We start from the raw sequence: 18600 nt of genomic DNA on the forward strand, positions 1-18600 counted from the left end.
GTTAGTGAATGCGAATGCTCGTGCGTGCGAATCGCCACGCACAAAGCATCGGGGCCACGTGTCGGGCTCGAAAGCTAAAACAAGCAGAGAAGAAGTTGCATTTGCACGGGGAAACGGAAGGGCTCACGTTTTTTGGCTACACATCAGCTTGCGCAGCCGCAGCAGGTTGGCAAGCAGATCCTCGCCCTCGTTGCGTTCGCGGATGAAGAACAGTTTGCCGCTGCTGGCACTGCGCCCGAGGGTGGCCGTCGTGTCGGATTGGGGTGGTCTTTCGGGCCGGCCGGACTGGTTGTTGTTTGCAAGCAGTGCAAACTCTTCCCCAGTGCTAGCACGCCGCTCACCGAGCCAAGGACCGCTGTTGTGGGGGGAACTGCTACTGGTGCGGACACGGCCGCAACCGCCGTCGCCGCCGCCGGCGGACAGTTCCATCTCGATCGGTCGCATCGCTGGTGGTGTGGTTGTGGCGGTCGCTTCACAGTACGGTTGTTGCTGTTTGGGTGCCATCACATCCGAACCCGTACGATCCACTACGCAGCCATACGCCTTGCTGTAAAGGCCAGACCAAGAAGAGCAAAAAAACACACGCATCAGGGACCCGTGTACCATCGGCAACAGTATGCACACACGACTGTTAGGCCAAATGAAAGTGACTGTACAGAGAGTGATTAATCCCGCGGGACACTCTGCAAGGATCTGGGATGCCGGATGGGGAACGAATGACTGGGCGGTGAACCTGAGCGAAGTGGCGAAGTGACGCACTACAGACCGGTCGTCGAATGTCGTGTCGTTTAGTCAAGGTGAGGGACACGCACTTACTACTTTCGCTTTTGGGGACGTTTAGGTGGCATTAAAGGGGTGTGCTCTCCTTCGCGACTTGGCGGAAGATTTGAAACAATTCCAGCAGCAGAAACAGCTGAAATGGGAACAAAATGGCGATCAGACGAGCACGCACAGCACGATGACTGATGCCCGGACATTCGAGTGGACGATTAATGATCTATGCGTCTGAAGAGGTCTAGACACTCTCCGGTACTCCGGTGTCTGATGACCAGCATTATCTAACAGTGTAATTGCCAACGCTTCTAATCATCTTAATCATCAGCGATTCAAAAAGTTTGAAGAGCAAGACACAATCGATCGATACGCCTATCGCACCGATCGATTTAGGAGTGGCTCTAGAAACGAGTGTCGTGCAACAGGAAGTGAGGATCACGCAGTTACGACAACCCGAAAGTCCGAGGGCCACGAAATGAATGCGAAATTGCGTTCACCTGACACGCGCTCAATGCGACTGCTCAGTGCAGTGAACGAATCGAAGGACATCCCCGGGCACATCGACAACCGGTTTTCTGTAGGCTCTACGGCGGATATGGTGCGTTTACCGGTGATCATAACCTATTGACCTAGTGGGCTGGTAGGTGAGTGTGTAACGATCACTGATCCCGCAAGCATGCTACTGCGCTAATGGCCAGTTAGTAACGGAAGCAGAGTCGTAGCGATCGTGGGTTTCCGTCCGTCCGGGCGCTACTAGGAATGTGTTGTAATAAATGGCTGGTTGTGGTAGTTGGTTGGTGCCCCCGATTATTAGTGTTCTAGTAGTTTCTACTGACCCCGGAGCGGTTAGTACACCGGAAGATCGACTGGTTAGCCACCAAAACAGCACTCCGTTTTTCGCATCCCGAACCCCGGGTTTAATTTGGAGTATTGTCCCCACAATGCTGCTACATCTACACATACACACACACACATACACACACAAACACAAACACACACACATACACAAACACTGCAAGGACACACTGGGGCGCGCAGCGAATGAGAGGCAACTCGGAGGGAGGATGGTGGCACACATTACGATTACGATGACCCAAGCACCAGCGGCACGAGGGACGAAACACGCAGAATGAGGGCGAAGGGCGTGGGGAACCGGTAGGGACATTGTTTTAATCGGTATGCTAGTGGCGTAGTAAATAAAGAAACAAAACGGTTGAAAATTACCTCTTCAAATCGATTATTTCACTCCCGCACGCGTGAGCGCGGATTTTTGTAGGTTAGGCGCTCGGACGCGTTAAGCACTCACTCTACGCCGCCTGCCGTTAACAACTCCACACCGGCGGTGGAAGGAATGTCCCAAAAACGCTAAAAAGGCTTTTCGCCATGCCGAGAGCCCGGACGCGCGGGCTTCCGCGGGGAGCCTCAAGCTCCTTAAGCACTGTCCACACAGAGAGACACACAAGCACACACGGAAAACACTGTCCTAACGCTAATAATATGTACAAAAGTTCTGTCTCGTAGGAACGTCTCGCGTAGGAAATGTTTCGTAGGAAGCGGAAGCAGCTTTATTATCACTTTCAGCTTTCATCACCGTCGCCAACCGAAGCTCACCGCCGAGTTTCATCGCGTGCGCTTTATCACTATCGTGCGTCCGACGTCAGCTCCCCGCGGTTCCCCAGCGCTACCTTCTCCCTGTCCCATTACCATCCCGTGCCGCTTTGTCCTCTACATGCAGCACGCGTTTTCGGTTCCGGCGATGGGGAATGGGTCTACGGTCTGGTTTTCGGAAACCAGCGACACTCGCGGAGGTTAAAAAGGGGGATTGGTTAAAATATCTTGTGCCGCGGTGTCCACATGATCATGATCCTCATCTTCCACAGCGCGCGCACACGCGCACGTTGTGTAGGTGCTCCCGGTTTTAAGGTGAGTGCACGCCCCGGATAGTGTGCCTTGTGTAACGTAGTGTTCGGTTTTCGCTATTCGTGACACGGATTGACACACACACGGACACACAGACACACATACACAGCACAGTAGTCCCATGGCCGCAGTGTGATCGTCGAGATCAGATGATCGCATCAATTCTTTCTCTCCCTCTCTCTCTCTCTCTCCTGGGGGCGTGCGTGTTTGCTTACGGGTTTGGGTGTCGTGAAAAGGGATTTTGTTGCAGTTTTAGCGTTTAGCAGGTGGGATTTACCAGTAGGGCCCCGATTGTGTCTCGGCGCTCATGTCGCTCCAGGTGTCGAGCACTGCACCGGGAGCCATGTAGGGCGACGAGAAGCCGGAGGCTGCCGTCGCCGTGCCGCCGTTGCGACCCGCACCCGCACCGAACGCACCGGCGCCCGACGATGGCAGAAAGTCACCCGAGTCCTGCCGTGGGGCGATGCGGTTCGTCAGGGAGTAGTTGCGACCCTGCGAGAAAATGGGATATAGGGTTAAAGCCCGATGCCTTCGCTACGTTGCGATCGTTCGCGGTGCCCGCCACTTACATCATTGTTGTCCCAGTACTCGACGCCATCGCACTTGAAGCAAGCGCAGAACTCAATCCGTCTGGACTTAGGTGGAAGAGTTACCTTGAAGGAAAACGTGTCGAATATCAGATACGCCGAAGCAGCTCCGTTGCCGACCTGCGATTTTGGGGGAAAGACAGCAACAAACAATCAGTGATCGGAGGAACAGACAAACGCACCCTGCCCAACCCGGGGGCGCCCAGGGCTTACCAGACTGTAGGTGCAGAAGGTGTCCTCGTGCGTCTTCCAGTTGTCGCACGACGAGCGGAGGATCACCTCCTTGTGGTAGGACAGGTTCTTCACCTTCACCGTGCCGACGATCAGCTGCTCCGTCTCCTTGATGATGACGTTCTCGAGCGAAATGTTCCGGTCGTCCAGCTTCTGCCGGAAGCGCACATAGTCGCTGGCCGGCTGCACAAAGTCCACGACCCACTGCTCCTGCGGCACCGGGCTGATCATGCCCTGGGTGACGTGCGCCAGAAACTGGAGGCTCCAGATCGGCGGCATGTAGGACGGTTCGCGCATCACGCGCACCTGTGTCAGCTGGCCGCCCTGGTCATCGGCAAACACGACCTTCTTCTTGTTCCGGGCCGCGGCTTCGGCCGCCGTGACATCGCTGGCTTCGGTAGCGGCACCGAGGCCGGTACGAGTGTCGGCCGGTCCAGCCGCCGTCGAGGCGGTTGTCATCGCCATCGCTATCGTCGAATTATCACCGATCAGCGTGGGAGCCTCGCTGGCCGTCAGGTCTTCCGGACGCATCACAAGACAGGAACGGAGGGGCGAGGATGGGCCCTTCCCACTTCCGGTGGGGCTGAGGCAGGGTGGTGTGAGCTGTCGCTGGAGTGGTGCGTGGCCACTCGCCGGCGGATGCGGGGACGGGAGCTGCAGTGAAGCCGGTCGGCAGTAGTTGTGCATCCTCGGTGTCGCTGAACCTCCGTAGTATGGGACAACGCCACTATCGCCCATGTTTCCACTCCGATCACCCAGCGGCGGCAGCGGCAGCGGCCCAGGGTTTCCCGGCTTGTAGTCCGCCGCGGACAGTGGATGGCTGTAAACCGAGGGACTCTGCGACACTAGCATCTCAGCGTACGCGGGCATTCAGACCGGGAGGGGGGTTTCTGGCCAACCGAACTGCAACCGAGGGCCAGGAAAGAAAGAATGAAAGAAAACGCGTAGGATGAAAAATGAGATCAGCTGGCCGCGGCACAGGTTATTTTCGGAATTAAATCAACCACCCCGAAAACCGTGCGGGACCCGGTGGATGCACTCGTCCTCGAGGAAGAGTTTAGGTGGTTACGCAAAAGTCACCGTTTTCTCCCGCCAATGCCGTCACATGGCAGCGGCCTGATGGCCTCTGGCCATAGACAACCCGGACACACAAGGCTCCACTGCGTTTGACGTAGGACCACCGTGACATCCGACAGGCAGAAGGAGACGAGCGGACCATCCACCAGCTGGGCGAGATGTGCCGCTAGTTGACAGAGCGCCAAGGACATCTGAAGGCATTAACAATAATGGGTTGGGGGAAAATGTGGGCCACGGTCTCTCGGAGAAGGTCGGGGTTTTAGTAACCTCTAACTAAAATCCCAATCCCAAATAACTGTTCTTGTGATTTCTATTGTTCTATAACAAACGATGACTAACCGATCGTGATTCAAATCCTTCGCCTTGAGCTAATTAATCGGAGAGAACTATCCGACCCAATGAAACATGAAGCATGTGAAATTACAAAAGTTACCCGATTTTAAAACAGTGTATAGTATAGCAAAAGAGGACAGTCGGCGCTAGGTGCAGAGTACAATCAACCGGTTCCCCAAACAACAGAAAAACAGTGGCCGACATGCGAAGAAAAACAATGTGACTAACGGCAAAAGTGTCCAAATCCCACACGCGCCTGTAATAAAAAGATACTATGAAGCCGCGACAACATTTAAAACCATGGCCGTGAAAATAAAATCACCAAAGAAAACAAGCGAATCGAGCCGGGGGAATGATCGTCGCCATCATTATCGTTTTGTAAAGTACCAACAAAAAATGGTCAAACAGTAACAACAATCTTACAGACACACCCACCGCACTTGGTTTTGTTTGGGGAAATTCTTTCCACTTTGCCTCGTACCGGATCTGGGAGCGTGATTTGATTCCCATTGCGTGGTTGATTGAATGCAGCGATCGCAAACCCCTATTAGGTGCACTTGAAGTCGAACCGCAGCACGCAGCGTTCGGGCGCCCGACAATGAATTTGTTATGCCACGTACTGTTTCTGGTGATTTATTTGTTTACCCGTTCCTCGGCTGCTGCTGGCGTCATCGGAGAGGCACAAGACACAGATCCGCACAGCCAGGCGATCCACTAACCCGGAGTGGCCATCGCACGTCTCATTCATTGAGCTGGGTGATGTTCCGATTAAAATTAGAAACTCCGTGACAATTTCGTGCTGTAAAGCGGGGCCGAAACAAAACAAAACAAACTTTGACAAGCCCCAACCGAACCGGTTCAACATTCTGACAGCTGACTTGTTGCTACTAAAATTCAGCTTCTTTTCTCTTGTGCAGTAATTTGTCCCCTCTCGGCGCCGTATTGCCCCGCTCGCCACGTGCGTGCCCGACGCACGTAAACCAATCGAAACTGTTTGTCCACAACGTGAGTCGCGGTCGGAAGGCGGCACCGGGAATCGAATGGAGTCGAAGTCCGTGTAAATAATGCACGTCGTAGGGCCTCGCGATCAGGAAGGTGTATGGAATTTTCCATGCCGCATGGCGGCCACGGCGCCATCTTGACCGATCGGTCCAGGATGCGCCGGCGGGCGTGTGGATGGATTGATTGTTTGTGTGGTGCTGATCACGCAACATAAAACCGTCGATCATCGGAGGCTGATTAGCTGGCCGGCGGGTGCAGTTTGGTAAAACAAACCCGCTACAATCAGCGCGCCCCGGGGCGCCTCTGGTTGATAAGGATTCGCGGAACGACGCGCGGATCGCGTCCATAAATAGGCACACTGATGCAAAAGGGTTCCCAGCCAGCCAGCCAGCCAACTGGCCAGCAAGGTTATCAGATCAGGGGACTGCCGCATGGCCGGGTCCACGGCAGACATGTGAACCAAACCGTTCCACACGTGACACCGGCCTGGGCGGAGCGGCGACCTCGCTTGATATTTGAACGTCTCGAGCATCGTCCGCAACGGACGAGAGGTCCGTTACTTTATCTCACACCCAGCGGCACACACCCACCCGAAATGTAAGACAGAAGGGCTCGATTTGAGTTACCGAGGTGTTGAAATGCCAGCAAGGGCCACGAGGGGACAATGGTGGCCCACATACAGAGCAGATCGTCACCGCCGACCACGTAGCGTGACGTAGGTAAGTGCACACTGTGCCCTCGCCGGCCCGATTGCAGCAGCTCTGCTCTTCGAAAGCGCATGGAGGCAATTTATTTCAATTCAGACCGTTTTTAGGGCACCGGCCTCGCCATCAAGAGTGCGCCGCGCCGCATCTGGGCAGCAGTCGACAATTGATGGCGATTGAAACGCCCGGCGTCGGTGAAAACGAAAGTTCTCGGGCGAAAGGCCGATTGCGCCGTTGCGCGTCGTACACTTGAAGGAACGCTCGCTCATTTGTTGAATTGAAAGACACCCGAGGACGGTATCATCTCCGTCCGGCCGTGGTCAGGTGATGTGCTCTTCACCCACCGCGAGCAGACTGCGGTTTGCGGTGATGCACCCATTACGCTTTCGTCAGAGGCCGCCGTGCTGTGCAGGATTATAGGCCTGGCCTCCCAGAGCCTGATAAAGCGAATATTACAGCGGGATCATCATAAAGGAGGTTATCGGTGTGCGAGGTTTTCGCTTTTATCACCGCGCGATATGGTGGCCCCTACACGCTATGGCAAACAAAGCATCCGTGATGCGCGAATGTGTTTTCCAGTAAACGACGGACCGGCGAAAATCCTTCGAATTCGAGGATGTTCCTGATGCACGAGGCTTCAAGGCAGGCTTGGAGGACAATTTCGTTGGCCAGCTCTGTAGGACATGCCTTCCATCGTTCTTACAGCTGGGAAGTCCTTTCATCGATCTGTTCGGTCGCCGAAGTTTTATCAGAGTGCCAAAACAGAACATTTGGAACCTTCGCGATGGTAAGTGTAAATAAAACAGTCCCAAAAACATATAATCAGAGCAACCATGAGGAGCAAACAAACCATCGAAAAGGAGGCTTCAAAAGCGCGCATCACTGACGTCTTCCTATCGTTCCCGCCGAGGAAGTTTTGACAGATGGTTTGTGTTTATTTTGCGTGCCCGTGTTCGGGCGCTACAATGAGCAATGGCCAGGACCGGATGGAGGCCCAATAAGTAACGTGATTGTGGCCACCGCACAGCCAAACACCAATTCATTATCAAAAAATAAAAGACCAACTCGTTCGATCCCACAGCGCAGAGCACGGCGAGCATCTCGGGCGTACAAGTAAAGGTCGCGACCGCGCGCCCGCTTTTGGCCTTATCGGGCCTCGGCGAACGCTGCGATGATGTGCAAATATGTTGGTCGACCGAAGCGGGCGGACGAACAACCCCCAATATGTGCGCGCTGAGTGCCGAGAGTTTGTGTAATCTAAAGCCGAACACAAACCCAGACGGATGGTCGGATGAATATCGATTTACGTGCCGTTCCGGCTGCCACTGGTTGCATCATATCTAATATGGAGTCGGGCCGGAAATCGAAGCCGGAGCGCGTGGCGACGCCGGTCCGGTACATCTCCGGGAGGTGTGTTCGGCGATCACGAGCCGCTGCGGCTGACGTCAATCGAACGGCGGCGACGGTTTACGGTTTAATGGCCCGCGCGAAATCTGTTCTGCGACGTAGGGACGTTATTGCATTAAAAAATGCAAGAAGATCGTATGTTTATCGCTATCTTTCCTGTGGACCGTTTTTGTGCCAGCGAATGACGTGCCAAGCTTCCAGCTAGCTGCGGCGGACGATTACGTGTCGACAGGTTGGTTGTCGAGCGATACGCGATCGATCTAGAATTCGATCGATCGGTTGCACAACAGATATTATGGCACTGTGTGGCCGCGGCATCACATTACCTCGCTCGTTTGCTCGAGGATCCGATCCGAAGTCCGATCGATGCGACGTGCCGGGTGCATCATTTCGCCCCGGGCATCAATGACCGAAGGTGTTTTCCTCGGTGGACCGTGTGAGCAGAAGGACTTCCCTGGCGGATGCAGCCGTCAGTGAGAGTGCGGGCGCTACCTAGCACGCGCCCACTGCATGATCGGTCGCGGCCCCGGTTTGTCGCTTCGGTTTTGGCCGCGTTTCCGTAATCCTGCCAGCGTGTGGCGGGGGGTTGAGTTATTCTAAATATACATTCTCGCTACATTTTGCGCCTTTTTGGCGCACCACCGGTGGCAACGTCCGTCCGATGGGTTGTGGGGGCGCCGCCGTACCGACCACATCCTAACGATCGCGCGCTGACGCCGGGATTCTCTCGGCTCTCGGCGATCCCGTAGGGGATTCGTAAAAAAAAACCAGACACCGGCGCCAAGACGAAATGGAGCAAAAAGAAATATCAAACATTACGTTTCGATGCGCGATATGCGCATCGCTTGAGAGTGCATACGTGAGCAGCGAGGGCGAATGGTCTCAGCCGCTAATGGACGCCATATCGTGGTTGGCTTTGGTGTCCCGACCGGTCGGTCAAATCGTATAGAGCGCGCTGGCCTTCCAACGACAGCTTATCGGAGACCCTGGAGGCAACCATGTTCGGATGTTCAAACTTGAAGCGATCACCAAGAAGCGATAGTCGCGGGCCCCCTGATGAGAGGTCTCTCGAGCAAACATGCTGTGTTTCCCGGACCCGGACCTAGCTTTCAACCGCCGGAGCCGAAGACAATGAAAACTCTTCGAACCCATCTTTGAACGTCATCTGTTTGGCACTGGACATCGTTTGCCACTTCCCGATCGGAGAGTTTAGACAAACTTATGGGGTTATGTCAAACAAATAATCTTGTTTACCGAGGCCCATTGCACTTGACGCCTGCACCACCAGCGCCCCACAGGACCGCCAAAGCTCCCGGCGGCGGCGGCGTCGGGGCCGATGCCGATAAGAAGCAGCCAGCACCTTGCTTCATCTTCTGTGGCGCTTGCAATCGCCATTCCTGTGCCATCTCTACCGGCACCTTGTTTACCGATCGTGTAGTTCCAAACATTGTGGCGAGGAACATGTTCCCAGTACCTTACCAAGGCTCGTTTCGTTTCAGGTCCCCCAGCAATGTCACCCAGCCCGATCGACAGCAGGATCGCCCGACACATTGTTTCCGGGTAATAGCTGGTCGCAGACACACATAAGCAGTGCGCTTAGCCGATCACGCTGCACCTTGACCCACATCTCGAGCACCGAGGTCCCCACATTGAGAGGCGTTTTGAAATATTTGGCATACACGGTGCCGTGGTCTCAACCGAAGCGGCCACCATCGTGTCTTCGTAACAGCTGATAGTGACGCCTCTGACGCCACCACAACCACCACCAGCGCTTATCGAGGGTCGCGGTGCGAAGAATCGACGAACGACGACGTGTTGTCGTTCGCTTATCGTTCCCACCGGCCTTCCCTCTGGCACCCGCCAGCCTGCCGGGCCAGTGCGCCGGGAGCGCGGGGCGCCGGTCTTCGACCTCCTCCTGTCAAAAGGTCCTCAGAGCAGAGCCCGTTGCAGAGCCGTTTAATCAAAAGAGACCTAACCTAACGAACTTGCAGCACCAGCAAACTGGATGGGCGTGCGCTCCGGAGCGCGACCGGCCGGCCGAAAAGTGTGTCAATATTTCCGGTTCACTAATCCACGCACCCGCGGGAACACCAGCTGCTGCTGCGGCTTCGGCCACGAACAATGACGTCAATCGGATGGATCGGTCCGAACCAGATTGCGTGCGGGCCTTTGATGGACAGCAGAGACGGACGGCTGGAGGCGGACTCCGGTTGTCCAAAAAGGCCAGGAGACGGCCTCCAGCGGCCTCCAGCGGCCTCCAGCGGCCTCCAGCGGCCTCCAGCGACCTCGCCGGAGACCGGAAGTTCTTCGTCCCTCGGCCGGAATCGCTCTGACATTGTACTTGCCACAAAGTTGCCACAACCTCAGCTTCGGTTGGGTGCATCTACTGCGCAGTCCTGCGGCGGGCCGGCGATGCATCGCGACGTCGCGACGGGTAATTATAGATTACGGGGCGGGTTTGCATTATTTTTATAAATCCCTGCCGCCCGTCGCGACGACTAATCGCTCGGGAGCCCGGCGACCCGCGCACAACACGTGCGCGGGATGCTTCTCGCGCGATAGCGGCAGTCCGGTTGATCACGCGCCCGCTGCATGTAACCATCTTCCTGTTGATTGGTTGAACGGTTCTCCGCGGGACCGCGCCGTGCTAATGAAGAATAAGAGCTTTGCGGCCCCTGCTGCTGATATGGGCGTAGAGGTAAGCCCGGGCTCTTACCTGGCTTATCGGCCCCGGCCACGGGACTTACCCCTGTGGGAAAGGGCTTGGGAAAGGAATTCGATTCCCCGGCCGTCCCATGTCGGCGGAACGACCTCCCCGAGCTGGAATTGGTTAATCTATTTCTTCGGTCCGTCGGTTGGTCTCTGATCGACTGTTGAATGCGTTAGCTCTGTGTAGCGTGAGCCACGGAAACCCGTTTCTGGCCCACGGGTCGGGTCGGGCGTCGTTGGAACTTTCGGCCAGGTCGGCCGGGTCGGCCGGGTGTTGTCGGAGACAGTTGTCGAGCCCTTCGCCGTTCCCGTGGCGGTGGCGTGACGTTCGAATGATAGATCGCGCTACACGCCGCAGCAGCGGCAGCGGCAGCGTGTCACATGCTGATCACGCCGTGCCACCACACACCACCTTACACATTCCGTTCCCGTATCGGTTCCAAAATCGATGCCCCGCGAATGCGTTGCGTTTCAGGATCGACGGCGACCGACGAGCCTGTCGAGTAATCTACATGCATGAATCTCGCCTACAACCCGCACTCGACACGGGGCTCGACACGGAGGGCCACGGAACCTGCCTACGACCTGCGCGCCACCAACGACGCCAACGCCAGCCAGCCCGCCCCTTCGGGTTTTTCCTTCGCCGTCGATCGATCGATCGATCGCGCCGTCGCCGCTCGTCGTCTCGCGAGCTTTTCTTTTTTAAGCAGCCGTATTTTCCGTTTCGGGGTTAAAAATAGGCAACCGACGAGTTTGGCGTGGAATGTCGCCGCCGTGTGGTGGTGGTGGGCGGCCACCGTTCGCTTCGGGCGTGGGACGGTCGGTCGGTCGCTGGGGGTTGCTTGCGAGACCCCGACGAGACCGCATTTGAAGTATTATTTCTATATTTGTGCATGATTGGTTGCGCCCCGGTTGCACTCCAGCGGCGGCCGAGTCCTGTAACGGGGCGGTAGGCCATCGAACCAGGGGGTTGGTTTCGAATAAATCTTCCGTACTCCAACCCACTCGAGGAATAGTGCACACACACCACCCGATCGAACGATCTGGCCGCTGCGATGAGAAAGTTAATTGCTTTCCCGCTCGTGGTTTCTTCATCACTATGCTAATAAAGGTCCCGGGGCCGGCCATAAGGGCCCCGATGTTACGGGGTTCGCAGCGGTAAATCTACGGCCCTCATAAAGTAGTCACCAGGTAGAACCATTTTACATCCCTTTCTCCGTAGGGATTGTCTTAGGTCTTCGGACACGGACGGGCGGCGCGTTGTAGATAAATGGGAAGAAATAGCGAAAAACTGGTTCAAACGTGGTCCATCCGAGGCTCGATCCGAGCTTCGGATTCCGGCTTGGGTCTTCCCACGATGCTGCCGTGGTGCGATCGGAGAAACAGGAATCCCATCCCTGGATGCGAGAGATCTGCCGTTTCGACCGCTGTGCGCTGCGTTTCTTCGATCACCCGAAATCTGGACCCGGTTCTCCAGCGCTCGTCGGTATCGCTGCATACCATTATTTTGGGTCCAAAATTAAGCCCAACTAGTTTGACAGCGTTTGGTCTTTGCTTTGCGGGGTGGCGCCATTTCGTTTATATAATTCCGGGCCCCGAATCAACGACGGGCGATCGGTGGCCACCGCTGAAACCGCGCTGATTGTCGCGCGATCGCTCCATGCTGTTCCAGCCAATAATTGGTCAGAAGTGACCAAGCGAGTTTTCAGGTTTTCGGTTTCCTCGGTTCAGCACCACGCCGTGATCACGTGATGCGGGTTCCGCGCGATGCGCTCCAACGGACGTGGTGTGCGTGAAGCAAGATAGAGGTCCCACATGCAGCGTGCCTATTTGGGGACCACACCGCCGTTATCGCTCGCCCCTCGGTGCACTACTCAATTTTCACGGGAGAAAGTGTCCCGAGAAGCCGCTCCGGATTGGAGCCCCCGATTATGGGGCCACCGATCGAGCGAACGCAGAGTGCTTCTTGATTACTCGGAGCTGCACTCGATCTCGGGGGTTGAAATGCCACTTCTGCCGTTCTGTCTCCCATCGTTCGCGTCCATTCATGTCCATGCGAGGCCACCACCCGTCGGAACCTTCGGCGCCATTAGCCCCGAACGAAGCGGCGCCGTGTGGAGGTCGTCGTAGGTCGTCCGGGTGCGCTGATAACTCGTTGGGAGCTCCGCCTCATCCTTATCCCGAGGGGGCCATAAATTTAGCAGCATGATGATCAACCCACTCATGGCCGGAACGGGCGTGCGCGGGACAGCTTCGCCGGGGACACCTTGCCTTGTCGTTCGATTCGTTCGTACTGTAGAGCTGTTTAGTAAAGACGATGCGGTATGTTTGCTGGTTGAAGCTCTACTGGTTTATTACTGTACTCTTTGTCGATTCGTCGACTCTTATTATTGGTATTGGTGGGTTCCGCCACAGTACATTTGCAGATTCCGAAAGATTATTTCTTTGAAGGCCCGTTTCCTTTGGGATTTAACCCTAGGCTGGGAAGTTGTGGACCCGAAGGACGTCCGAAGGGCTACTTAGTAGAAATAGCATTTTCCGATCGAATGGGATGTCGGACTTCGAAGGAAGAAAACCGTGTCGCCGCCTGCTTGCCCAAAGTGCTTCGGAATCAAATCGAAGGCGCATGACACATGCGGTAACAGAGGCGCGTGATAAGCTGCTCCAATTCGTTTCGAGGTCTCCGTGAGCGCCCTACTACCCTGTTCTGGGAAAGGTCATCGGAAGGGTCGAACCGGGTTGTTGGACGCACCGAAGGGAACCAGAACCCCAGATACTGGATCCTGCGCACGATCGATACGCGCGGTACGCGTGGTAGTCTCGTGACGAGGAAGCACGAACCGCGCGACACACACGCTTGGCAAGGAACGGAGGCACGGCCATGCATTATTTATAAATGAGTTCGCGAGACGTTAATGACCTTGGCATCGCGAGAATGTCACCACGCGCGCAGCCTGATCCCGCGGCTACCATCGTCGGCGGCCGTCTGTCGTCCGGCTGCGACGGCATGACTAACCGATTAGCGGCCTCACTAACCCCTCGCACCGACCGGCCGCAACCCAGAACGTTACACAACCTGTCTGCTTTCGGGCAGGTGTGTTGCTGGGCGCACGCGACCCGCGGATCCACACGCCCCGACTTTCGCTTTTCATACGGCGGTGACGTTTGCGCGTTGACGTGTTCAGTGTCAGCGGGGGGTGCTGCGCTCTACGTTATCGATCCTAGCAACCTAGCAACGGGGTGTGCGTACGGAAAACCGTTGACTCTACTAGAGATGCGCCTGGCGTTGTTTGTCATTTTTCGCGTCCCGCGGTCGACGCACCGGCGGCCGCTATCAGCACCTGAACCTGAACGGAATTACCGCATCTGGGGGCCAACAATTGACCGGGACCCGGGACCCGGTCGCTGACCGGGTGTTTTGCCGAAGAAAGTGTGGCAGAAAACAGCCGAACCGCCGAACATGCGACGTCGTCGTAGTCGGCCGATTAGATAAGAAACCCCACCGGCGACCCGCACAAGAAGAAGAACCGAACCGTGTGTGTCTTATCGTCCACTCTAATGTTTGGGCCGCGGCGCTCCGGCCAGTCTCGCGGTGGCGAAAGCGTTCTGTAGTACTACAGCCCCATCGTACGCAGCACGAGCCCCGGGGCTGATACGGGTTTTGGGCGTTTTTTTTCGGATGGCCCTCCGGGGGTCTAGAAATAACCCACAGTTTCTTGGAGTGCCCGAAAGTGCGCGTCGCTCAAGATCGGTCACGATCCGAACCGCGTCGTCGGTTGAATCACTCGCTCGACGAGTGATGTGCTGGCCTCGGCGATAAGTCTTGTTTGGTCTTTTTTGCCAGCGCCCACAGCGATGGTGTTTAGAGAGGATGGCCGCCTCCGATGACCTGCCGCGAGACCTGGAGGGCCTTCCCAGCGCGCCTTCGCAGCATGCAGCGCCGTGATGATCGGGGTCAGAGCTCGGTGCGCCTCGGAAGGTAGCAGGCAGGTTGCCTACTCCCGCTGCTCCTGGACCTGGTCCTGGGTTATCAGACCAGCAATTTACACTAATGGCAGTGTGATGGGGGGCTTTTTATAGATTGTTTACCTTCAATTAGAAATTATGTTGCAGAGTCAGCGTAACGCCCCGAGGAATGCCGAATGGCGCGCAGTTTGATAAGGGGGCGCAGCCTTAGGCGCGTTTTAATTGCTGTTTTGGGGAGAACCCTCCTTCCCACGGGACACGGACACTCAATTCGGTGCAGGTTGAACGTTTACAAATTGCAGGTCCTCCCCGTACCCGACCGGTTGGCAACACGAGGGGCGATAGGGGACGAGCACACTATCTGCGTGGTGCGATCAACTCGAAACGCGATAAATGCACCCGGAACGCATGCGAACGATGCGTCACAACCGACCGAGGATGGCAAGCGCCTTATCGGCCCTACCAAGACCCGCCTTATAGCGAAGGCGATCCTCCCGTGAAGGAGTTCCGCACCGCAGTTCCAAGTTTGTCTTCCCACCATCTTTTGCATTTCGCGGCGCAAAGTATAATCATACAGCGCTGGCTGGCTGGACGCATTGCCTCACCGCCAGGCGGCCCCCGGGGGCGTGCCCGGGTTGTGCCGCGTAGGTGGCGGATAGCATAAATTATGCCACAGCGGAATGTCACTGACTTATGTGTGTCCGCGGTCCGCGCCCGAAGCCAATTACAGACGAATTGGATTACTTCCCTCCGGCGGGCTTCCCGCGAAGAAAGCGGCCAGCCAGTGTGGGCCGGGTGGAACAAGATCAATTCGTGGGCCGGAACCGTACGTAGGCAGGCAGTTTGCAGTGCCGGTGCCGTTTAATGGACGCGTTCCAGTTTGCCAGGATGCGCCCGACGCATTGCATTAATATGCTAATATGTCCCGCTGCCCGCCCAACATAATTGCCATCGATAATGGGCTCCCGGGGTCGGTCGGTCGGTCGGTCGGTCGATCGATCGATTTGCTGCTTAACATTTTAATTACTCGCAGGACAGACAGGTAATTGCGATCCGATTTCTCGGGAGACTTACCCACACGCTAAACGGTATTGAGCGGTGCCCTTCTTTCGTTTCAGGCAGGCCGCGGTTGTCACCGAAGTCCGATGTCCAAGGCACAGAGATCACACACGATCGGGGTCGAAGAAGGCAAGATCTTTTAAACTTTCTTGCCCAACATTGGCGCATCGACGCCCACCGGAACAGACGCTTCTACGGTACGCGGCGGAGTACGGGGCGACCGGGCGATCACCTGTTGACCGATCGCCAACGGGGCACTATTTTTAGCTTACAAGTTCACTGGCGAGACACGGACTGGGACACGGAATTTACAACACGCATCGCCGCCGTAACCACATCACAACGCACGGCCGACTGATGGCCTTCCTTGCGGCTTCGGGGTACTGTCCTTCGCGGGCCGCAAACTGAGGGACGATGCTCGAAAAGGGTCCGCGTGCTTCCTCTAGGGTATCGAGGCTCTTCTGGAACGGTCGGTCGGTCGGTTGGTTACGACGGGAACATTAGGAACGCGCCACCGTCTGAACAGCACAACGAAGAGAAACGAAAACGCCTAAATTCAACAGTCAACCGATCAATCGATTCGATTGTATCGATCGAAGGATGTGCCCTACGAGGCTTTTCTGTGTGGTGAGGCCTTCGTTTTCACTTCCTTTCGAATCACACACACTCCTAAAACGAACCAGACCAGCGGGCTTCGGGCGAGGAGCAGTCAGAATACGGAGACCCGCGGACACACGAAGAAACTGATTCGAAGTTGCACTTGAAAGGCACGCACCCGCAACACGTGGTGGATTCAGAACGATCGCTAGATCTCGGTGGTGGACAGTGAGCAGCGCTGCCGATGAGGACGAGAGACAGCGTTGTGAACGGTAATTGCGGTGCCAAGCGGAACGTCCATTTGCCTCGACCGTTTATCGAGAACTGACCGCGGAACGGCCGCAACCGGCGAAATTAAACCGTACCGGGTTCCATTCATGCGCACGCCACAAGCTTTAAAGAGCGTATTGCGTATACGCAAGCCGCGCGCGAGAGCGAACCCGAACCCTCTGACTCTCGCGCAGCTAGAGCAGGAACCGAGAGAAAATGGGACGTGCTCTCTCTCTGCCGTGGCCGCATCGGCCGAAGATTTACGAACGGCAGATTGCCAAAGGCGCGAAGAGTGCAACGAATCTGTGCGCGAGATGCATCGGCGCTCTCGGTCGCGGGATCGCGCATCCCACGCCACCAACACACCGGCGGATTCGAGGGGGTGGAACAACTAGCGCCAACTGCAAAAGTCCAGCCCCAAGTCCTGCATCCTTCTACTCTACTGTTGGCAGGCGAAAAAAGGCCGAAAAGAAAGGGCCATCTTATCACGGGTGGACCGCACGGCGACAGTTGCCAATCGCGGGTTTGGATCGCGGACGGATCTCGGGCGCCGGACCGGAGGAGCACTCTTGGCCCCCATTTGTCGTCGTTTGCGCCGACGGCGAAAAGGGCCGACGGGGTCAGTGCTGGTGGCCCTTTCCTCGTTCCTGATGCAATCCCATCTGGCCACATCGTGGACAGCGGCTGCAAAACTAGCGCTCAGCAGAGTCAAGGATCGGCAGCAGAGTCGGCTCAGGGATGTATCGGTGTGTCGGATGAAGCAGTGAGAGTATTGAACACAGTTTAACGACATTCGTACACTCGGCCGCCTGATAACGCCGCGTGTTGGTCGATTGCCACACGCAATCAACCCGGTCACGGCATGGCCACTTTATGTCACCACACACATCCTATCTCGCATCCCGGCGGATAGGATGCGTTAGGTTATGTGAGAGGGACGTGATTTATCATCACCACTATCAGCTGGCCGGGGATGGCACATGTCGGTACACGTTTCAGGTTCCCGCTGGTTCAAAATGGTTGCAAACGTGACCGGTAAGGCGAGCGCCGCCGCACCATCCTCTCAGGGGTAACATTTTGGGCGTCACCAAACTCGTCGCCGATCGATCAATCGATACGGGATCGATCCTTTTGCGGGACCTAGTGACTAACCATCAACTAGCAATGCTGGTGCACGTCATCGTCACGCGCGGAATGCATGATGCTGGGCCGGTTCGTTAAAATAGCACAAACAAGGAGATTCCGGCGGAACTATATACAAAACGAAAACACTTAATGGGACCACAGTAAAATCGGAGCACGAAGAGTTGGTAAAAAATTGCCGCAACGTGATCGTGCGTCGGCCAGAGCCGAACACCGCTGGGACACTTTCTTTCCGCTGCGACCTACGAACCGTACTGGTGTGCCAGGTAGCCCAAAATCGAGCCCCTGGTCCCGCAGGTTCCGTTTGGTATTGGTATCGGCACCGAGAGGCTGGCCGGATTAATTGTGTCACAACGACAACCGAAACGTACCTGTAAGTATCCCGTATGGGGCGAGTGACGAAACATAATTGGCCTTTAATGTCCGAAAAAATGCAAAGAATGTACCAGATACCGCAGCTATCAGCGATGCGACACGCCAAAAGCATTGACCGGGTACCGAGAGATTGGGAACGGAGACAAGAGCTCCTCCGGCGCGCGATAATGTCCGCCGAGAGGCGATAGGTGCGCGCCCGCTAATCACGCTGGCCGCTGAGAGTTCCGAAAATAAACAAATCATGCTACGGCCGCATGAGCGATGAGCCCCGCGAGGGCACGTTACTGGGACGGGACTGTTTGTTTTGCCTTTCCGTCGTCGTCGTCGTCGCCGACCCTTCGCTGGCTGGAGAGCAGCACAGTTGCAACGCGGTCGCGGGAAGATTTCGCATCCGGCAGATCGGACTGTCCACACGGCAGATGTCATCCGTTGGCCGCATGCAAACG

At 56.1% G+C, this 18600-nt stretch overlaps 1 protein-coding gene across 1 annotated transcript; it reads right to left on the minus strand.

The window, feature by feature from the left end:
• Positions 1 to 40: 40 nt before the first annotated feature.
• On the minus strand, positions 41 to 16623 carry LOC131212275 (uncharacterized). The gene is made up of 5 exons (XM_058206073.1): positions 15785 to 16623; positions 3495 to 4415; positions 3264 to 3401; positions 2972 to 3186; positions 41 to 547 (listed from the first exon to the last, which is right to left on the minus strand). The coding sequence occupies exons 2-5, from the start codon at positions 4380 to 4382 to the stop codon at positions 124 to 126; spliced, it is 1665 nt and encodes a 554-aa protein (XP_058062056.1). The 5' UTR covers positions 4383 to 4415; positions 15785 to 16623; the 3' UTR covers positions 41 to 123.
• Between the last annotated feature and the right edge of the window lie 1977 nt (positions 16624 to 18600).

Source organism: Anopheles bellator, chromosome 2 (genome assembly GCF_943735745.2).
Source record: "Anopheles bellator chromosome 2, idAnoBellAS_SP24_06.2, whole genome shotgun sequence".
In the NCBI taxonomy this organism is placed as follows: Eukaryota; Metazoa; Arthropoda; class Insecta; order Diptera; family Culicidae; genus Anopheles; species Anopheles bellator.

Bases quoted from the DNA above. Each gene is read 5' to 3' on its own strand.
- LOC131212275 (XM_058206073.1), bottom strand. From the start codon at position 4,382: ATGCCCGCGTACGCTGAGATGCTAGTGTCGCAGAGTCCCTCGGTTTAC. The intron at 3,402-3,494 runs GTAAGCCCTGGG...CCAAAATCGCAG, and splicing joins CCTTCTGCACCTACAGTCTG to GTCGGCAACGGAGCTGCTTC. The intron at 548-2,971 runs GTAAATCCCACC...TGGCCTTTACAG, and splicing joins ACACAATCGGGGCCCTACTG to CAAGGCGTATGGCTGCGTAG.